The sequence below is a fragment of the Oenanthe melanoleuca genome, chromosome 1 (assembly GCF_029582105.1).
Source record: "Oenanthe melanoleuca isolate GR-GAL-2019-014 chromosome 1, OMel1.0, whole genome shotgun sequence".
NCBI classification, from domain to species: Eukaryota; Metazoa; Chordata; class Aves; order Passeriformes; family Muscicapidae; genus Oenanthe; species Oenanthe melanoleuca.
In genome coordinates this window covers 102,046,243-102,067,490 of record NC_079333.1, presented here as the reverse complement: position 1 = coordinate 102,067,490, position 21,248 = coordinate 102,046,243, and the positions used below count along the sequence as shown (strand labels likewise).

General features: G+C 35.8%; 1 protein-coding gene across 3 annotated transcripts in view; it reads left to right on the top strand.

The window, feature by feature from the left end:
• The window catches only part of DMD (dystrophin), a 1,135,346-nt gene that overhangs the window by 566,573 nt on the left and 547,525 nt on the right, over positions 1 to 21,248 (top strand). For all 3 annotated transcript variants that reach the window (XM_056512754.1, XM_056512922.1, XM_056512842.1), the window contains one exon: positions 1,621 to 1,793. In XM_056512754.1, coding sequence (XP_056368729.1) covers positions 1,621 to 1,793 — 173 coding nt within the window. The remainder of the gene's footprint in view (positions 1 to 1,620; positions 1,794 to 21,248) is intronic.

Below are 21,248 nucleotides of genomic sequence, written 5' to 3'. Positions count from 1 at the left end.
TAAAGGTTTATTAGGAAAAGTCAGGAATTGCAGAATAGTTAGAAGCCATATCAACATTCACAGCAGACAAGTATTAGATTCCAAAAGCTAAATAAAGGCAGGAGAAAGTAAAGGTCTCCCTACTCAGGACTGGAAAGTGCTTCAGTTTGGTTCAAGCTGCCCATGAAATTTATCCACTTTATAAATGGCTTTTTAAGTTCTAGTAGTTGCACACATCTCTTCAGCTTTGAGTATACTAAATTTTATACATGGAAGGTTTCTAGTAGAGCAACACTTTAAAATCAGCTTCAAAATGAGTATTGTTTGATGCAGTTTTAAAATGGTTTGATACTGTTCAGTAAGTTGGAACAAATTGAAAATTACTATTTCGTTTGATTAAAACCAGGAAAAAGGAATGAATGACTGAAACCAAAACCAAACCAAAAAAAAAAAAAAAACAAACAAAAAGCTAGCAGTGGTATGGTAAGCTACTTAAGAATTTTGTATAACACAGTTTAATACACACTGAATTGTACCCTCAGAATATTTTCTCAGTTTTTATTTTTATCCAGAAAACAAACTAAAACACTTTCTCAGTAAGGAGTACAGCTTGGCTGTGTGTGTCATATTTAATCTGCAAAGAATATTAAATAGTTTGAAATTAAATAATTTGAAAATATTTAAAGAAGGGCATATAAAATAGACCTACATGAAAGGAGAAGAAAGAGATGAGATTTTTTGGAGATGTAAGATTATTTTTTTAAATCAAGAGTAACTCATTTTATATTAAAGGAGATAGATTTTTAATTTTTTTTCCATCTAAATTATTACTGAAGCTCTGTGATATTCCATGTCTAAACCCCCAAATATTTAAAGCTATGGTTTATTTAAATCAATGACTGTGAAATTTCCTTTGCTGACTGTCTACCATACATTTTTTTGATTCATTTGTATAGATTGATTGCAAGACGTTTATTTGTTGCATTCTAGGAAACTTGGGTAATGAAAAAGAAAGGCATTTTTCAAGTTGAACCAAAAACCGTCAAGGGATGTGCTTTTTTTTTTTTTTTTTTTTTTTTTTACTGTCATGTGCAAGGGACAATTCTGCAGTGTCATTTTTATACCAAGTTTCTGCGTTTTGCCAACCAAGTTAAATTAATGGCCAATATTTTTGGTTTGTCAGATCATTGTTTTTTTTGTTGCTATTAAAGATCTCCCTGCATCATGCTTTTTTCTTCTGCAACTTCTCCCAGTGATCACACTGCACACCATGAAATCATCTCAGTACCTCAGCAGGCTCCACCTGAGGTTGTAGAGCTCAGCAGACTTTTTTCCTGGTGATTGCTACAGTGAATTGTTTCTGAATTGGAAAGTAAGGGGAAATTAAAGGTCAGGAAATGTAAATACTGACATGCAGAACTTATGAGTTAATGGCACTTTGTTTCCCTTCCAACTATCCCCTTCCTCAGATCTATTTCATTCAGTCTTCAAAGAAAGGTTGACATCCAGGTTATTGTAATATTACTCTTATTATCAATGTTGTAGTTTGATTAGCATTTTGTACCAGTTTCTTTTGCTTATGAACAATTATTTGTTATTTATAAAAACATTGTTTTATTTTTAAAAATCTTTATATTTCAGAGCATTAAGGAGGGCCTGGGGAGACTGCAGGGTCATGTAGAAATTATTAACAGCAAAAAGACACCGGCTTTGCAGAATGTTACACCAAAGGAAGCAGCAAATATACAAGAAAAACTGACTCAACTTAATTTTGAATGGGAGAAAGTTAACAAGATGTACAGGGACCGACAGGTGTAAGTAACCTTTAAAACTTGTCCTTTCTGATGGCTTTCTCTAATATTTGGTATATTGTTAATGATTGGTTTTTTAGCTTCTTTTTGTCACAAGCAATATTTTCTTCCAACTAAGCATGGTACAGTTATGTAGAATTTTGATTTAATTTGTGGACATTTTGTAAAACTGAAAATATGAAAATGTTTTGACCAGCTGTCACTCACTTTGAACCATTGAACCGGTAATGATACATAAATTGCTATGATTTATGGGATATACATTTTTTCCAGTATTTAAGTATTAAAGAGTTAACAAATAACTTTGCCCTAAATTAAAAATTCATAGTTTCATATTTATCACTAGCTCCATTCATTGAAATTTTCCATTCATAGGAATTTTACAAAATTGGCTCTTCAAGTAATGCTGAAACTTTGGCATTAAAAGTTTTATTTGATATGCCACCTCAAAAGACAGTAAATTCATATTTGATAGAATATTACTTTTTACACTACACATATGTTTTGAAATATCTAAAAAACTATTGTTTAAAACTTTGTCATTATTATACTAAAAATTAGCTTAATTTGCAAGTAATTATTGCTTTAATGATGGAATGAGATATTATTCTAAACACCCAAGAGGTTACTGGAAGAAAAAAAATATTTCATGTGAATTTAGCCTGCAGTGACTTTGTTCTACAATCCAATCCTTGATAACTTCTATGTTTTCTTTGTTTAGAAATATTGGTAAACAGCTACCATTTTCCAGATTCCTAGAGACATTATTTTCACTGTCAGCCAGTCACTAGCTTTGGTTTTAGATTGCTGGAGACAGAAGAGAGTAAAGCCTAAAAAAAAACCTATCAGAGAAATAAATAGTAACAAATCTAAGTCGCTAATCTCCATTTCATCTCTGCTTTGTCTCAACATTTAAAATTTTAAAAACTCAGGTTAATAATCTGAAAAAGTCTAAAATTTCTTCTTCTAAGCCTGTTGTTTTGTTGGTTTTGTTTCTTGCAAATGACAAGTCCTGTTCTGGTGTGATAAAAAAAAAATAAATATTTGTAAGTCGTGATGCCATGAACAAAAATGAAGGATAAGTTCGTAAAAAGGTTGAAGAAAATCTGCTCTCACAGATAATAAGACCAGGAGATATTTGGTGTTGAGCTTTTCCCAGAGACTGGCTTTGCCCAAAGTCTTCTTGGTTTAGTACACCAAGCTCTGAGAAACCTTTGGAAACTCCTCATATACATTTTCTGCCACTGATTCATAGCAAGGACAGCAATTTACTGTTAGTTGAAAGCTTGGACTATCATCACTAACACTCATTTATTCATTATTTAGGCTATACTGATATTTAGCCAGCAGCAGAAGTCTTGTGAGGTGAAATGAATTAGTGTATGTCAAGTACTTTGAGGTCATAAGACAAAGGCAGTAGAGAAGTGTAAAGTATGATTACTGTCCAGCCAGCCTTTGCCTCGGGGACTTGTCCTCTTTCAGTACAATGGACAGCAACTCAGGGTGATGATAGGCTTGTCTGCTGTCTGATTTGCACACCTTTCTTTTTCTTTTAAATCTTTTGGGTTTGGTGTCTGCCTTATTGGGTAACTGTTTAAGAGGTCTTGTTTGAACTCTAGGTGGTCCCTATAGCTTCTGCTGCTTTGTGAGGTGCATTTGGACTGCACATGAATCCACGGGATGAGGTGAAGGAAGACAGTGTGGCCTTTAGCATTTTACTTCTAGCAGTCTGTGTCTGTAAGGGGTGAAAGTGTCAGTGTAGCTCTGCCCTTGAAGCATGGATGAGGCTGTTTAGGACATATGCTATTGATGATGGTGCTTAAGGACAATTTTGGAATTATTATTGGATCTGTCTTGCTTTCAAGGGAGCATGTGTAAGTGAATGGGGGTATTCCACATTTGAAAGGTACCAGGAACAAATATACTGGAGCTATGTTCTTGTCTGAATATTGGTTTTATGAAATCAAAGGATTGCAATAACATGGAAATTATTGTTTTAATAAATGAAGAGTTAACTTTTCACCATGACAGATGGAAGAACAAAGCAACTTTCCTTACCACTGTAGTTACTAGCAGAGAGCTTACTCTAAATCTCATAGAAACCTTCATGTTGCATTCTTTTATGTGAAATTGATTTCCTAGAAGTCCTGATTCATATCTAGGTACTTTGTAATTAACTCTAGAGTGAGTTCCTTTTAATTAGAAATCAAAATAGATATTCAGTTTGCTTTATAGCAGAGCTTGTGCTAGTTTGACAGAAATACACTATGAATGGTAAGCACTCAAACAGCTTTACAAGTGCAGTTCTTCTACAGTATATGAAAGCCTTATTTCACACTGTCCCTTTAGAATGTTTTCTATATTTAAATAAGAGTTCATATTGTACTTACTGTAATATAACAGACGATATTTCACTGGGAAAACAAACAAACAAACAAACAAAAATGCTGTGGTCATCCTAGAGTACCCTTGCAGTGGTTTTAGAAACCTAGGATGAAAGCAAATTTTTATTTTTTCACAAACACAGTGAAAAACAAATCTTCACATACTAATTTTTTAAGTTGAGACTGTATCTAACCATGGTTCTTTGATTGGAGTGTCTTTCTTTTCTGTTCCAATTAATTTTAGAACACAGTAACTCATTATGTTTCCACCAGATAAATGGGAGTGACATCATATTACACCAAGTGGAATTTGTTTTCTTGATTTCAGTTTTACGAGTGCGAAGCAAACTCCAGGAAACAGCAGTGGAATGATTTGCCTTTTGTGCAGTTTATGATTATAATTTATAACTTCAGCCTTTTCTTGATACTTATTTTTTATGTTATCTTTCCAACAGTTCTATCAAGATAATAGAATCTGAATTTTGAAAGGTAATGCTTCAGTGCCTGTAAGAACAGCCACTCAGATGTCATAGTTTTTCCTGTCCTTGTACCAGAATTTCACATTAGTCTTCCTTATTTCCAGTCCTAAATACTGAGGGATTTTTTAGTATTAATCATGATTAATACAAAAATAGGAAGTGACACTAACACCAGGGCCCTGTATACTTTAAATGAATACACATAATTTTGGGGGAAAAAAAACCACAACAGGAGATTGACTTTTAAATTATTGTCTTGTATAACTTTTTATCTTATCAGCATGCCACTTGCAAAAGATCTTGGATGTCTTTTCAGGATATTGTCTTCCCAGGATATTTATGCCCAAGTCTTGCCTCTGTGAACAAGTGCTCCCTAAAATTAAGGGAGCACTGAAACTGCCAGAAATCATTGAATCAATGAAGTGCAACAAAGTTTTCCAGAATAGGTGTTAATTTAAAATATTTCTTTAGATGAGAATATAAAAAATAAACCAACAAAAAGACAACAAGGCAGAAAAGATTAGAAAAATACTCAAATTAATAATGAATATAATTCAAAAGAAAATACTAAAAATTTACAGATATTGTACATCTTGAATATTTTTGAATTTGTTCCTTGATGATGAATTAAAATTCTAATGGACCTCTCATATTAATGCCAGCCAAGTAATTTTTGCCTTTTTCATGTTTTATTTAAGATTTATCTTCCAGGGCCTACATTACAGACTATATTAATGCACATCTAATTAATCCCAAATCCACTAAAAATTAAATGTTGTGAGCGAATGTGGGGAAGTTGATATCAGTTATCTTTAGAAAGTACTTCTTGATAATTCTGAAAAGTAGAAAAAAGAGATATGTCAATCCTATATCAGAAAAGCTAGCAAATCCATAATAATGATAACTAAAATACATTGATGGCTTTATAAAATTCAGAGACAGCTAGTAATATTTTCAGTAGCAAGAGTAAACCATAAAGAAATAATTAATATTTCTTAATAAGAAGAATTAGTTTTGGATAGCAGTAAAACTGTCAGCCTTTTCTGAATAACCTTAAATTAGCTGTTGATTAGCTTGGTAAGGCTGAAGGAAAAACATTTATAACACTTTAAGAATTGATTCATTTTCAGAGAAATAATATTATGTGGTAATATTTCTAAGAACACATAGTAGCAGATGTCATAATCCCTTTCTGACACGAGGTGAGAACTAATCCAATCAATGGATCAAGATATTAGAAAAAAGAAATGAAATACATTAATTTTTCAAATGTAAGTAACCTTCCTATGTTCTGAATTATTGCAGAACCAGCAAGCCTTGAGGACATGCCTGTCTATGACATCTGAATCAGATCCAGCTTCTGTGCTCTTCTTGCTTATTAGAAATTATAGTGATACAATTTAAAGAGATCTGCATTCAGCCCAAGTGATGCATTAAGAGTATAGTTACCTTTTCATTTTATGAGATATTTTCTTGGAGTAGTATCTATAAGCAACTGACAAGTGCAAACTCAGATGTTATAGAATACTAAAGAAATTGTATTGACTATAAATTTCCAGAAACATTTAGATACCTCAACCCTTCTTTTGTGGCCTCAATTTCTTACTTCAGAGGGGCCCAACTCTGTCATTCATCCCATGCCAGAAATCTTGTGTAGATTTCTTATTAACATTCCACAATAAAACTGTGCTTAGTTCTGAATCCCCTTGTGACTGTTCATTATACTATTTATCCTGGCAAAGAAACAAAACTGAAACCAAAAGATAAAAGGGGCACATTTAGAACATTTAAGAAAATTATTTTGTAGCCTCTAGTGCCATATCTATCTTAAGGAACATCAAAATAGACTTATTGTAGGTGATTCCTTAATTTTAATTCGATACACTAGGGATTTGTTTAGGCTATTTGTGTTTTCCTTCCCAGAGTTTCTCAGTAGTGGATCTCCAATTTCCATCTGTGGCACTAACAATGCTCTCTAAGTAGGAAATCATTGAAGATGTGAGTCATGTGACATACCTTTAGCTGTCCAGGTTTTACTTTCCTATTTTACAGTACTTGCCAATGTTCTTTCTCAATCCAATACTGCCAGGCAATCCTTTCATAGGTAACTGTGGCACTATATTTAGTGGGTCTGCTGACTCTTCAGGCAGACCAGACAAGATAAGACTGGAGACATTACTTTTAGATAGATAGAATTAGGGGAGATTCATCTTAAGCTAGAAAACATAACAAAACAATGCAATTTAATTTATATCTAAACATGTTGTTATATATCTCTTTCACTAAGCCCAGTCAGCATTTCTTTGTACTTGCTTTAACTCTGACGAAGTGAATGTTAGCTGGCTTTGCTTCAGTACAGGGAGAAAAGCAACTAGTGGAAGGCATAGGCATTTTAAGAGAAAGTGAGAAATAGTGGCTGTTCTCTTCCAAAAAAAATCTGCTCACATATTTCTGTTGAGGTTGTAAGTCTTGTTATTAGAATTACCCTTGGCTCAGGATTCAAGGTGAAAGTGAAAACTAGAACAGATTAGTTCATGCCCAATGAGAGAAGAAAATTATTTCTTTTCTAATGTTAATCTCAAAATAGCTTCCATGCCTTAGTTACATGCAGGGTAGGGTTTTCTTTCTTGCTTTCTTTCACAGTGACTCAAATTGTTCATTTAGATTTTTGAAAAGGGCAGCCTATAATGTTTGGCTCTGACAGTCAGCATTAGTTGTTAATTCATTTCCATACTCTACTTAAAAATAATCTCCATAGCAGTTACTTTATAATCAAATTCTTGCAACAAATTTGACACTTAATTTTCCCCCATAATATTACACCATCAAGTTAATGTATTGGTAAGTTTCATTGGTTGCTTAATTGCTTGCAAATAAGTATAAAGCAATGTATAACAAGCAGGTGTAATATAACATATAAATGTTTTATTATGGTAAATCCAGATAGGGCTTTCTGTCAGTGTTTATAATGTAAAGAAACCAAATACATATATATAAAAATATTTTTGTGGTCTAGTTTATAACTAAAAAGAAAAAATTTATAGCAAAGTTGGAAAATGTTTTTACCTTTTATATGGCCATTAAAAAGTCTCTTTTTATGGGGCAGTATACATAAGATATCTTATAAACGGAACAGCTATAAGTAAAATCTAAAATTATTTGTTAAACTTAAATAGCAAATTTGAGACAGGATAAGAAATAACACTGTAGCTTTTGAAAAAGAAAAAGTGTAATGTTTATTAAATCACTGTCATAGTGTAATTTAAGAGTTGAAAACAGAAAATTCTTGGTATGGGAATTGAAGGTATATGTATTGTAAAATGAGGTGAAAATAGCTAATTCAGAATTTATTTTAATAAGTAGAGGAGATAATCTTGCATGTGTTTGTGCTGTGAAAGTGTTTCAGCTGAAAAAGGATCTTGTATGTTTTAAAATCACCAACTCCTAAGCCTGACAATTAGCATAACTTAGCATAACTACTGTAAAATGCTCAGTGACAAAACTACACCACATTCATACAAGAGTTATTGTAGAGCCTTTTTTCTGCTGTACAAACAAAGATTTTTCAATGAAATGTCTGGGAAATGTTATGGGCTAGTCATGAATATGTGGGCTGTAGAACTAAGGGAATGCAAATGTGTAAAAAGAGAAATGCAGGCAGAAGCAAATAGACTCTGAGCTATCTGGATATGAGCTGTCCTGGGCCTTCATGTCAGATACACAATAAAATATGACATTGTGGTCAGTGTCATAAGCTATGAGATACAGCTGCAATGAAGGCTATACTTGCTTTAGGGACAATGCTATGTTAGTGCATCTGTGTAACTCCACAGATAGTCCTGGTTTATACCTGACCATCTCAAAGCACAGGCAGAGCTCATTCATGCTTAGCTGCATCCATCCATGTAGATATAGCCTAAGAGATACCATCAGGTCCAAAACTTTATTTGCAGTGCCTTCTATTACCTTCTGAAAGTGTTGACAAATAAGGTATACTTCCACTGTTGGTATTGAATCAGTGCATTGTGCTGTGCCAGAATTTTTTAGCTGGATGAATATTGGGCTGGGTCAGCTGTGCACTGGATGAAGGATGAGGTTGCAGGAACTGCCATTGGGTCCAATGCATATTGGATGTACCAAGGTGAGCTCCTTTGCAGAATTCCCTTGAAGCTTTTTAAGGAATTGCCGCTCTCTAGTTGCCATGGTGCAGTGTGCATCTCCCTGTAAGTAACTCCTGAGAAAGCACTTTTGACAGTAGAGGGAGCTTAGTCTTTTAACATCTGTAACTGAAGTCAGAAGTTACAGTTTACTGCTTTATACAGTTTTCATCACTGTTGTTTCTCTGCTCTCAGTACGTTGTTGCTATCTTTTAATAAATGTAATTTTTACTTTCTTCCTCCAAGGCAATTTGAGAGGAACTTTTTTCTTTTATCAAATATATTACATATACCCCTAAGTGCCAAAGACACACATTATGTTTGAAGTAGAAAGCAGCAAGTTTTGTGTAAGTCATTGACTGTGATATTAATAGTTTTGAGATTACAAGGTTCAGCCTTCTGTCCTGGTGACCTTCAGTAATTCATTGGAGGTGGTCAGCTTTCAAATTTTCTTTTCTTTATGGGCAACTCAGTGTTTGAGGTGATATTGGTGAAAGCTAGTCAATATTTCTGGTGCGATCCAAAATTTTACCGTAATGGAACTGACAAAAACTGTTTACTTTGTCTAATTCTTATAGCATAGGTATACTGCACACTAACAGAGTAGTTTCTGTTCCCAAAAATTTTCACCCTTGAGATTAATTTAGACTTTTATTTATTTATTTTTATTTGTCTGTGGAACTATGAATATTGTTTAGCACAGAAAAAAAGTTTTCTTCTTAACTTGAAGCAGAGTATTGCAGGGATGTTTTGTAAAATAACCAAAGACCTGTTTTCTGTTTGCTGCTACTTTGAAGGGACTGTGGCATCCCATCCTTAACAGGAAGGGATTACCCTAGATTTATAGATGCCATTTTCAAAGAGGAACAGCAAAAGTCAGATGGGCCATATACACTTACAAAGCTTTATTACTAAATTTTACAAATTATGGAAATTGGTCTAAGTCTGTTATAGTATATGTACACAGTGGTGGATTTTGACCAAGGGGTCAGGTAAAAGAGAAGAAAGAGAGAGAGAAATTTGAGAGGGGGGGAGATAGAAAGAAAAGGAAAAAGAGAAAAAGAAAGAGAAAGGGAAAAAAAGGGAGAGAAAGAGAGAGAAACAGAGAAAGGGCTGCAGAGATCCAGCTGATGTAACGAGCACCACCGAGGTTTTGTGGAGTCACCTTTTTAAAACTAAATTTTCCCCACCTGGAACTAAGTTTCTTGTTTTCTATGCAAATTAGTTATCTTCTTCAGTTTGTTCTTCTAGACCTCTCTGAAAATAGATCAGAGAGTGTGTAGGGGACTTTAGGAGCCTTGATCAGGGAATAAAGACTACTGGGCTGGCCTTTGGCCAACAGTTCATGCTCTCTCCTCGACCTCATTCCTGTACCTGCCCTGTACTGTGTTGTTCTTAGGAACAGAACAAGGACCATTGTCCCAGGAAAGTGATGCCCTACCTGACCCCTTTTTCATCCACATGCTGTTCTTTCTCACACTGTGTTCTCACCAACAACCCTTGGTTGGCTCCCCAGCCATCTGGGATTATGCCATAGATGCATTGCAAGTAGCTCTTTCCAGTGTGATATTCTTTGTTTCTTCCTGAAATATGTAGTTTCCGTCTGGATTAGACTTTCATTATTTCATCTGATTGGTAATTATTTCAAGTGTCTAGTTGGTTTTCTAGTGAAAGAGAGATTAATTCTTATCATAAGGTTGAAAATGTACTTTCAACAGTAACACTAAAATAAAACGAATGACAATTATTTTGCAGCTCTCCTATATCATTAAGGCTAATATCACTCAGGAAAATTGGGTTTAGTAATAACTCCATTAAGACCTTGAGGCAATTCTCTATCTATTAGGGCAACATAAGGATAGCACTGTAAGATTGTACGGCTTCAATTCTATTCAGATTATCTGATTTATTCTTTCTGTCCACAAGTCTTGTATGACAGCAAGAAAATTCAAAAGAGGTGGGTGCCAAGATTGAAAAACAATGAAATAAAAAATTCACATATAATTCTCATAGGGTACAAAGCATACCTATATTTTGTATCTGTGCCTGCATTAGCTGGATAGCTGGAATGCAGTTGCCAATCAAAACAGAGCTCAGGGACCCTCTGCTTATCTTTTTGGAGTGTTAAAATAAGTTAAATGTTCTTTCTTCTCTCCAGAAACCAATTTTTCAAAATCCTATAACAGCTCAATTACTTCTGAGACTTCCCTCTCAGATTTGGCTGAAATTGGCTAAAAGGCTAGAAAATTTATTCTTGAAAATGAATGATGGACAACATAATCACTAAAGTTTCATTTCCTTAGGTTTTATTTGCTTAGCCTGTTAGTCATTAAAAATCACTAGAATCCCTTTTAGCAACTTATCTCTGTGTGATTATGCCTTGGTCCCATATTTTCCCTTTGTCCTGAGCTACTGATCAAAGTGCTGTGTAAGATCTAGCTCTGGTGACTTAGAGAGTTTTCATTTCCTTAATTAGTATCATAGAATCACAGAGTAATTCCAATTGGAAGGACCTTCAGGAACTCTCCCAGTCTAACATTCTGCACAAAACATGGTCAACACTAGTAGACCAGGTTACTTTAGCCAGACAAGTCTTAAAGATCTTCAACAACAGACACTGACCAATCTCTTGGAAGCCTGTTCCACAGCTTGACTGTCCTCATGGTGCATTTGTTTTCCTTATATATAGTCTAAACCTCTCATTTGCTTTTATGCCTGTTGTCTTTCATCCTCACACTGTGCACCCCTCTGAAGAGCCTGACTGAAACTCTTCAATGACTCCTCACAGAACAAGTGCCCCATGACTTCATGGTGCTGTCCTGCTGAATTCACTCTGGTTTCCTAAGGTCCTGTTTTGACCAGAGAAAAACAGGACACAGTGTTCTAGATGTGGCCCAACGAGACCTGAGTGAGAAGGGTACTCTTTTCTCTCAGTCTGCTGGCTGTGCTGCTGCCAATGGAGCCCAGGATATTCCTGGTTGTTCTGGCTAACAAGCCACACTGCTGGTTCATGTCCCATTTGCTGCCCACAGGATCCCAGATTCTTTCTTGCAAAGCCACTTCCCAGTCAATCAATTTCCAAACTATATTCTTGAAAGAGGTTCTTCCTTCACAGGTGCTGGACTTTGCTTTTCTTGATTAATGTATTGGGGCTTCTGTTGGCTCAGCCCTATCTAGCTCCCTCTGAATGAGGGAATGAGCTCTGTGACTAAGCATGTTGACTTTTCCACCTCTGATTTAACCCTGATGGGTGATGAAGGCCTTTTGAGCAACCCTGTTGGGGTTGTTGGTAGATGAAAAATGAGACATGAGCAGGCAACATGCACTTGCAGCCCAGAAAGCCAAGAAAGCATCTTGGGCTGTAAAGCCTTTGCTGTCTCAGTGTCCTGGAGTGCAGCCTGGCTGGGGAAAAGGCTCATAGGGTTTGAGTTCTGTGACACAATTCTAGACTTGCCCTTGTCTACTTCTAAGACTTCACCTTCTTCAATCATGCCTATAAAGCACAAAGGGAAGGGGATCCTGCTGGTCCTTCTTCTTTTTTATACTTTCATTATATTTTTCAGACTTTATGGAGTTTTATAGAACTATGATGTCATACTCATGAAGAAAATGCATAAAGCTTGTTTGAATGGTAGGAGGTACTGCATCTGGTGGAAAATCCTGCAAAGAAATCAGAACCTTCTGATACGAGTAATTTCCTTTTAAGACATCTAAACTCTCATGCATTCATCAGTAAGATTTCCTGCAGTCTCTCTCTAGAATCTGCTTGATATAAACCTCTGGAATATGTTAATAATCAGAGGTTATTGTTCTGTGGTCCTGCAGTGTCTGTCCATCTTATCTAGGAAAGGACTTGAATTTCTTGAACTTTTAAAGATTTAAAAAGTTTTAGAAAAGCAAGCACTTGCTTCTCAACAACTCAGAAATTATGAATATCGTTTCTAACTTTGAAGATTTTCAGAAATGTCTTCTAAGTCATATACTTCATCATTTTACTCAGTGTTTCTTTCAAACATTCAAATTCTTTATTGTCAGTTCTAGTTAATAAAATTCTAAAAGAGGTAATGTTTGATTTTCCTTTATCACTATTAAACAAAGAGCTTCCTTCCACCATTTTTATTAGCTATGTCTGGCTACAAAACTGTTTTTCCTGGCCATAAATTTGCCTTCCTAAGTATAACATGTTGCTATAGGTTGAATCTTCTCTACATTTGTCTTTGTGCTGTAGTTGCATGCATGTATGAAAGTTATTTTAGTTGCTCCATTCTAATTTTGCTCTCAAGTTGAGAGATGTTGCAGTTGTATTTGGGAAAGGGTAAAGAAACTTAATCTTGATAAGGCTTTATGGTCCAGACCTTATTGTCCAAGGCAACACTTTATTCAGTGGAACTGGAAGTTTTGTGATTTTAGGTAAAAACACCTATATGCATAGTTCTTGGCTGCCATAAAGCTTAGCTTTCTCAGTGGTTTTGCTAAGTTAGTCTGGAGGTACAGGGCTTTAGAGCATTCATCTTCCTGGGCAAAAGGAGGCCTTTAACTGGTGTATCAGGCACATTATTCTTTTAGTTTAGATCAGAACTTTTGACACTGATGTTTAATACCAACCTAATAAAGGAGTTGGCTTGTGCTACTTCCTTGCCACGAGGGGGAGAGTTTTCTTTTTCCCTGCCCCCTTTTCTCTTCTGCAGTGATTCTAACTAATTGAACTGAATTTTTGCCTTGTGTTCTGATAGTATTATTATGAGTAAGATACTCACACGTGCCCAGAAATACTCATATGTGAGTCAGATCCTATGAGTCCATCAGTATGTATCTCATGATAATCCTATATCATTTGAGAAAGGGATCATATGGACTAAGAAGTGATATGGTAATGTGAAATTGAATTTTCTATAAACAAAATGAGACAATACACTGAAGAAAAAAATAAGCTATCAATAGTTGTATATTTTGTCTGTCAGCATAGCAGAAGAAAAGCAAAAGATAAGGAAAATGTAGCTGAGGATATTCTAAATATTCTTTAAATAGACATAAAATCAATAATTTGTAGCATGTATTCCCCATAGTTTAAATAAATGCTTGTTTCTCTTCTCAGAGAAAGGAAGAATAGACCATGTAAGATCAGTTTCAATAGCTGTTTAGAAGCAAGCACATTTTAAAGAATTCTGATTTCCAGGATTCATATATTTAGTATTTCTTCAGTAGCTGTCTCAGATTTCATCCATCATCTCAGAATTGTATGCCAAAATCTAGTTTCCTTTAATGTTTTCAATATGATAAAATTATCACCTTGATTTTTAAAAGGGATGTCTGAAAATAGGATGCTGACAAAAATAGTAGGTCTCAACTTCCAGAATCATCATTTTGTTCTGAAGCAGTAAAAAGTCTGAACTCATTAGCTCAGCAAAATTAATAGTTTAGGGATGTAGTTTGAAAAAAATGTTTAATTATTCATCTTTTGTGTAAAATGTTTTAAATGTTTAATTTTTTATATTTTGTGGAAATATCTATTAACATGCTTCAGTGTTTAATATAGACTACCTGTATTATTATAACATATAAAATGCAATAATTGTGATTGTTTTCCACGTAAAACTAAAAAACAATCAAAAATTAATTTCAAGGTTTTACTACATAACAGAATTTTCTAAAAGTCATCAAGACATCTGTTGAATATTTTGGTTTGTCAAACCCAAACTCTGCCCTTTTGTAAGGCTGTGCATATTATGTCTTCTTTAATGGTAGATCTTTAAATTAAATTAAAATTAAATTAAAGCTTGACTTTGTGGTATAGTAGGGCCACTCAAGACACATTGCTTTCTCCTGATCCATGAGATTCTCTCCTGACTACTCTCTGACAAAACCCTCAGAAGTGTTTTCTGGCTGTGCACATGACACTTCTACTCAGATGTCATATGGATAATGGTAACATACAAAAAAATCATAAGCAATAATAGAAGCTGTCTGGTGTATTAAATAGTTCCTAATTCTGTATCTAGTCCTATTAACCTCTTATTTAATTTCCTTAACATATCTAGCTAAATAAACTCAAGTCATCCCAAAAAATTATATTATTATCATTTCATAAATAAGAGAGGAAGAGCTGTGATATTTGGGTGTTTCTTAAAGGTTAGATAGAAATATTCTGATTTGCCAAAAAGTGAACCTTAAATTCCATCCTAACACTCTACCCACAAGAGTGCTTCCCTCAAGTGCCACCAACATAAGGAGGGACTGAAGTGAGAAGCTGTGACAGATGTTAGAAATAAGAAAGTGTTTGGAAAATATTTGCCCTTTTTTGTGGGATTTTTCCCCGTTTTCTCTCTTTTTCATCACTCCCTGAGCTCTGCACCCATGGACCCAGGGCTGCCTGGTGGCTTTGCCATGTTCCCAGAGCTGTGCAGGACTGGCTAACAGGAAAAGTGCTTTTCCTGTCTTTCCAGCACATTTTTTCTTCCTGTCAGGATACAGAATGCCCTCTGACCAGCTGGAAACCAAGATGAAACTTAAATCTGGGGAATCACTGAAATGTCCTTTTTCACCCAGGTTCACAGGCCCTCATATAACACAAAAATGTGGTACAGACACCTACTGCTCCATGAATCTTTTTCTCTGGACTTTTTGAGGCTCTTCTGTGATTAGTGACTTATTTCTATTATCCCCTCTAATTTCAGTGTAGAGATGGTGGGATTAAGAATTTACCATCAAGGCTTTTATGAAATGAAAAAAGAATTTCTGATTTTCAGAAACAGATGAAAGACTGGCTAGCATTTTGCATTGAACATTAATTTTGAAAGCCACTATGCTAATAAAATGTAATCAAATCAATAATATAATCAAGCAAGAAAATGAAGTTAAAATCCATGAAGCTGCAATACAACCCAGGTTCAAATATTTTAGTTATGATTGCTTTAAGCATTTTTCTTTTTTTTTTTTTTTTTCCCTTTTTCACTACAGACAACTGTGTGCCTTGTTTGTGTGTATAGCATTTGACAATGTGGTGGATCAGTGAAAAATCAGAAGGCATAGAAATACTTAACAGAATAATGTTGCATTTTCATATTGTCAGGGTGATTAACGACAACCACTGTAGTTTGCCAGAAGAGGAAAAGGAAAAAGTGTTGCTGTCTTTCTGAACTAATACTCTTTAGTAGACACTGTGGGAGACTGCAAGCCCAGAAATAAATTCCTCTAATAACCATGAGTGTCTTTGTCCCTGCAGGGCACTAAACAGACCAACAATTCTCATCACTATCTTTAAATCCTCTGGCACAGCAGCAATGCCAGTTCAAGTGCATTTCTTTTATCCAATTTGGATGCACAGTCCTTTGGTCAGTTCCCCAAGTTTTTCTGCATCCTATAAAGTGCCATCATCTTCCACATCCTGTACCAGGAGAGAGCTTGTTTCCAAGGTGTCTGCATGGGAAGCACCCATGAGACATGGTGATCTAGCTGTTCTCAGTTGTGGTTTTGGCATCATTTCTCCAATCAGATTTGAAAAGCCAGTTACATTTGTAAATGACACCTGTGTGCTCTGTTCTGCTATAAAAATGAGAGGGCAGCTATCCACATCAGACCAAGAGAAGGGGATTTGTAGTTTGATGTAAGTACAAGGATTCTATAACCACCTGTCTTCTGTCTCCTCATGCTGACTTGCTTGTGGCTCTGTAAGTCAGAAGCAGCTCCACTGCTTTCAGTGGATTTGCACTGCTATAGGAAAGGAAAAAGTAGAAAAATGTCACTAGAACTCATGACTCTTGAAAGAGATGGAAATAGTGTTGCAACAGGGTTTTGTTTCAGCTTGTGGTCCATGGAGCAATAAGGCACAAATATACACTCATATATGAAAATATTTATAGAAAGAGACTTAGCAGTCAGTTTTGAGTCTCCAAGTCAATTCTCACTTGGATTTGCTGTTTTTATTAAACCTCTTTTTCAGACTGATCATCTAATGTTTTAGTTGATCATAGCAGAAGTTACAGATGCTTAGTTTTGAAATCAAGTCCATGACATTCAGTGCAAGAAAGATGTAGCATCTTGCCTAATTGCAGTTGCCATATCCTTTTTCTTCACTAACTCAGGTTATTTTAGTAAGTGTTGCTGTTTACCCAATAGTCAGTCATGATCCTCCAAAGTATCCTCTAAAATATTAGTATTCCTCTAAAGCAGGGAAGATAGTGACATCATAAAATAGTATGGAAGATCAGACAGCTGCAGAAGCTGAGCTGGGTAGTGCCACAGACCTCCTTGCCCTGGTGCAGTGGAAGCCTTGGGAGAGATAAACTCAAGGCAAGAACAAGAAGTGAAGACTCTGGCCACTCTGCTCTGATGAGAGAGGATGTAACAAGGACATCACTTGTTGTATGGGAATGTAACAGGGACTTGATAATCAAAAGGATTGTGTTGCTAAGGGAACAGGGGCAAAGGGGTCTGAGTGGAAAATTTTGTACGGAAGTTAGAGAACTATAAATACTGGTGAACAGTGTAATAAAGTTTGCTTGCATAGCATGGTCTGTGCCTTCAATCACTGCAAATAGAAAGGTGGAATACATAGCATTGAGAGTAACTGCTTGAAATGTGGAAATAGTAACATAGAACATGCTTGCCATGATCTAAACATTTCAGAACCTGTTAAGACAGAGCAGAAATGATAAATCAGCATTTACCATCATTCAGGGATACCTAAACTGCATTTGAGCTCTCTGGGTACTTAGAAGAAAAATAGGTGAGACTGAGAATGGAATTCTGGTTTCAGCTTTCCCTTTGTGCTGGCATGACTGGGGGCTCTGGGAGTGTGCTATGTGTAGCCTCTTCAAGATTCTGATAGAGACAGAGGAAGAGCACACTTTTTGTGAAGACCACTACACAATTGAATTCTAAGCTGTGTAGGCTTCTACAGTCTTAAATATATGTCCATTAATAGAGTAGGAGAAGGTTGTATTGGAAAGAAAATAAAAAGGTCTGTGAACAACTTGTAGTTTTAAAGGACTTACCATTATGTAAGATTTTTATATTGTATAGATTTCCAAATTTGATTAAAGTGCATGGAGTCATTATTCTCTACCTTAACTCTGCATTGTCCAGACACTAAACAGTGAATTACAGATCAGAAATTTTAAAAACCCAGTTTTAACTGTCTAAATTTTTCCCCTCTCTCTTTTATTTGTAACTTCAAAACAACAATACTGTCTTTCAAAAAGACATCCAGACAGCTAAGCTCATTCTATTCCTCCATTTTAATTTTCTTTGGTTTTTTTATACTTTCATTTTTATCACCTATGCAAATCCTGGGATGCAATCAGGGTTCCTAGCCAGTTGGGCTAAATGACAGCAGGTTGCTTACTTAGCACTGTCAGAGGGTGCCAAGCTAAGGCACTCCACATTCCTTCTTTGTTACAGAGAAGGAATAGCAATAGGTAATGGGGATAACTTTATTATGCACTGCCTTGGTCCTAGGTAAAGAGTGGAATTAGTAAATAATGCACCACCATCATGAATGTATCATTATTTTACATATTTGGTATTTCTAAAACTGCACAGCAGTGTTCTTTCTGCTGCTGTCAGCAATGTTTGTAAAGGAGACTTTATATACAAATTCAGCAAATCTTCTAGTGAGCTAAATCTCACCTCCAGGTTAGTGACTGCTCAACCTTCCCCTATGTTTGCTAAAGGAGAAAGGGACAAAGTGCAACTTCACATGCAAATAAGTAGATGAGAATGAGAATCTAGTCTCTGTTTTCAGACTCCTGAAATCAGCAGCCATGGTATAGAGCAGAGTGGTCTATCTCAGCTTATACTTGCCACTCAGGAGCTCTTCATCTCCTACAACAGAAATCTCTTGATGTCTTGTTTGTTATTTGTGAAATTGCTAATGCCATGGTTTGATAGTGACATCCTTTTGGGTTAATGGACTTACAGCAGTGGGGTTGACTGACACTGTATATTCCTGTGGACTGCATGCTCAGTGGAGTTTATGATGATAGCAGAATCATAGAATATTGAGTCCAGCTTCTGACCCTGTGCTAGACACACCAAAACAAGAGCATTGTACAAATGCTTCTTGAGCTCTGTCAGTCTTGGTGCTGTGACCACTTCCCTTGGGGAGCCTGCTCCAGAGGCCAGCCACGCTCTGGGTGAAAAACCTTTTCCTGATATCCAACATAAACAACTTTCCCAAACCTTAATCTTCTACCCAGTTACATAACCTCTGGTCCAGCTGCCATCCTGGTGAATGGTGGAAGCTATGGCCATCAGCTACTGCAGATGGGTTATTTTTTGTTATTTTTGTGCAGTGTATTTACACCCTGGAGGGGACCCAGTATCCAGCCAGGCCAGCCTTGACAGTGCTAACCAGGTCAATCTTGCACTCCATCTGCATAAATCTTTTGCAGTTAGGCTTGGCATTAATGCTGTTTGAGTAAAGAAAGGTTAGATTATTACCCCAGAGTGGCACACAGATTCTGAGTAGGAAGTCTGTATTTTAGTCCTAGGCTTTTACTGCTTCACCATTTTTTCCACTTAGTAGTAGAAAGCACCAGAAATCTTGGCCTCAGTGATGTGATAATCCTTGAATTTGACCATTTTCCCTAGTCAGCATTTTGTATCTGAAGTATCCTTTGAAGTGTAAATTATGCACTGAAGTCATCAGTGTATACCACACAAAGAGTCAAAAATTGAAATAAAGCCTTTGTATACATATATACAGACAAGTATATATTTATATACAGTGCACATACACAGTTAAACTTTTCTATGGATGTAGCCTTTGAATTAAATTGCTATTAGGAAAATAAAGTATTTGAAGTTACATAGAAGATGTTAAGAAGATTTTATTTCTGACAATGAAGAATCTAACAATTAGGATTAAATATAATTTTAAGGGATTCTCATTTTAATGCTCTTGATATTATAAGTAATACAAATGGTGTGTTGTATTTGATTTCCACTAATGTGCAGCTCCTTCTGTCATCTGGTTTTCTACTGAGACATATTTATAGTAAGTAGAATAAATTAATTACAGAACCTTGTAATACAAGGATGTAATTCCATCTAGTAAAAGCCCCTGAAGTAGAACATTGAGATGTTTGCTATGTAAGGGAAGCAAAGCATAGGTAAGCAGACTTTGCTGGTGTGTCAAAGCTTTTCCCTAGGGGTAATGTCCAAAAATAAGAAAGATTGTTTTATTCTACAACAGCTTGTTTTACTAGGCTTTTTTTGGCTAGCACAGAAAGGAGTAGGATTCTTTCTACCTTTCATCTCCTTCCCTTTCTTTTGTGTGCATATGTCTCCAAATGAGAAACATATTTTTTCCATGCTAATTTCAAGAAGCTAAACACCTGCTTGGCTAGTTTTCCTAAGTAGGTAGATCCCTAAGTTTTGAATTTTAAACATGTTTTTTTTAAAAAAAAACTCAATCTACTTATTTGACCTTGTACTGTTAAAGGAACAACAAATGTAAGATTTCTTTAAAAAATACAAGGAAGGTCTTGGTGTGAGTGCAGTATTTTTAACTGTATTTACAGAGAACAATGTGCTTAGTCAGCTATTTCTTTCTACAGTAAAGCACCACTTTCATAATAACTTCAGTCCATTCTGTATTGCAGAAACCCTGTTAGGATCAGTACAGTTCTTTGCTGGTGCTGGAATGTTCCTGTGACAGTCACCAGATTCAGCTGGGACTGAAAAAGACATAATCAGGGCCCAGAGAACTAAAAAAAATACCTTACCACAGCTTGATGGAAAACAACTGTTCTTTCCTAGTTAAACAACTTAGCATGTCTTTTCCTACAGCGATTTGGGAGAATTTAGTTGAATGAAAATGCTGTATTGATCCCCAGGAGCTGGCAGAGGACTGGGAGCCTTTTTAAACTACTCAAGGGGTTTTCTTTTTGGAGAAATCAAACTGGCTGTCATCTTGTAAATGGAACTGTATAGCCCTCTCCCTTTCAGAAAGGGGAAGTTGCTGAAGCTTAAAGAGCTTCTTTGCTGTCATTACTTTCTCCTCCAGGGACTATCACTTTGTGTTTCCACACAGTTACAGGAGGAAGGGGATAAAGTATCTGAGGAGAGCCAATTGCAGAAGCATCCATTGCAGTTAGCTTGTTACTCTGGTGAGCAAGGAGGGATTTTCAAGACTTTTTTTAGTGCTGGAGACAAAGCACTGGGAATCTCAAAATCTTTTTGTGAAAATCTTAGTCAGTGCTTTTTCCTACTGATAAAAAAAGTTTTTACCCTGGAACTGCAGTTCTGCAAATTCTAAGCAAAATGTAATGATAATTTCAAGTTTTTGGTTATTTGTCCAAGCAGTGTTAGAAACAGTAATGATTCTCTTGCAGCTGTGGTAGGTCATGGGCCATGACTGGGACTGGAGTCAGGTTTGTCTTCCAGGGAAACATTGCCATTTCTTTTGGTTCCTGCCTGAACTGCCATTTCTCTTTA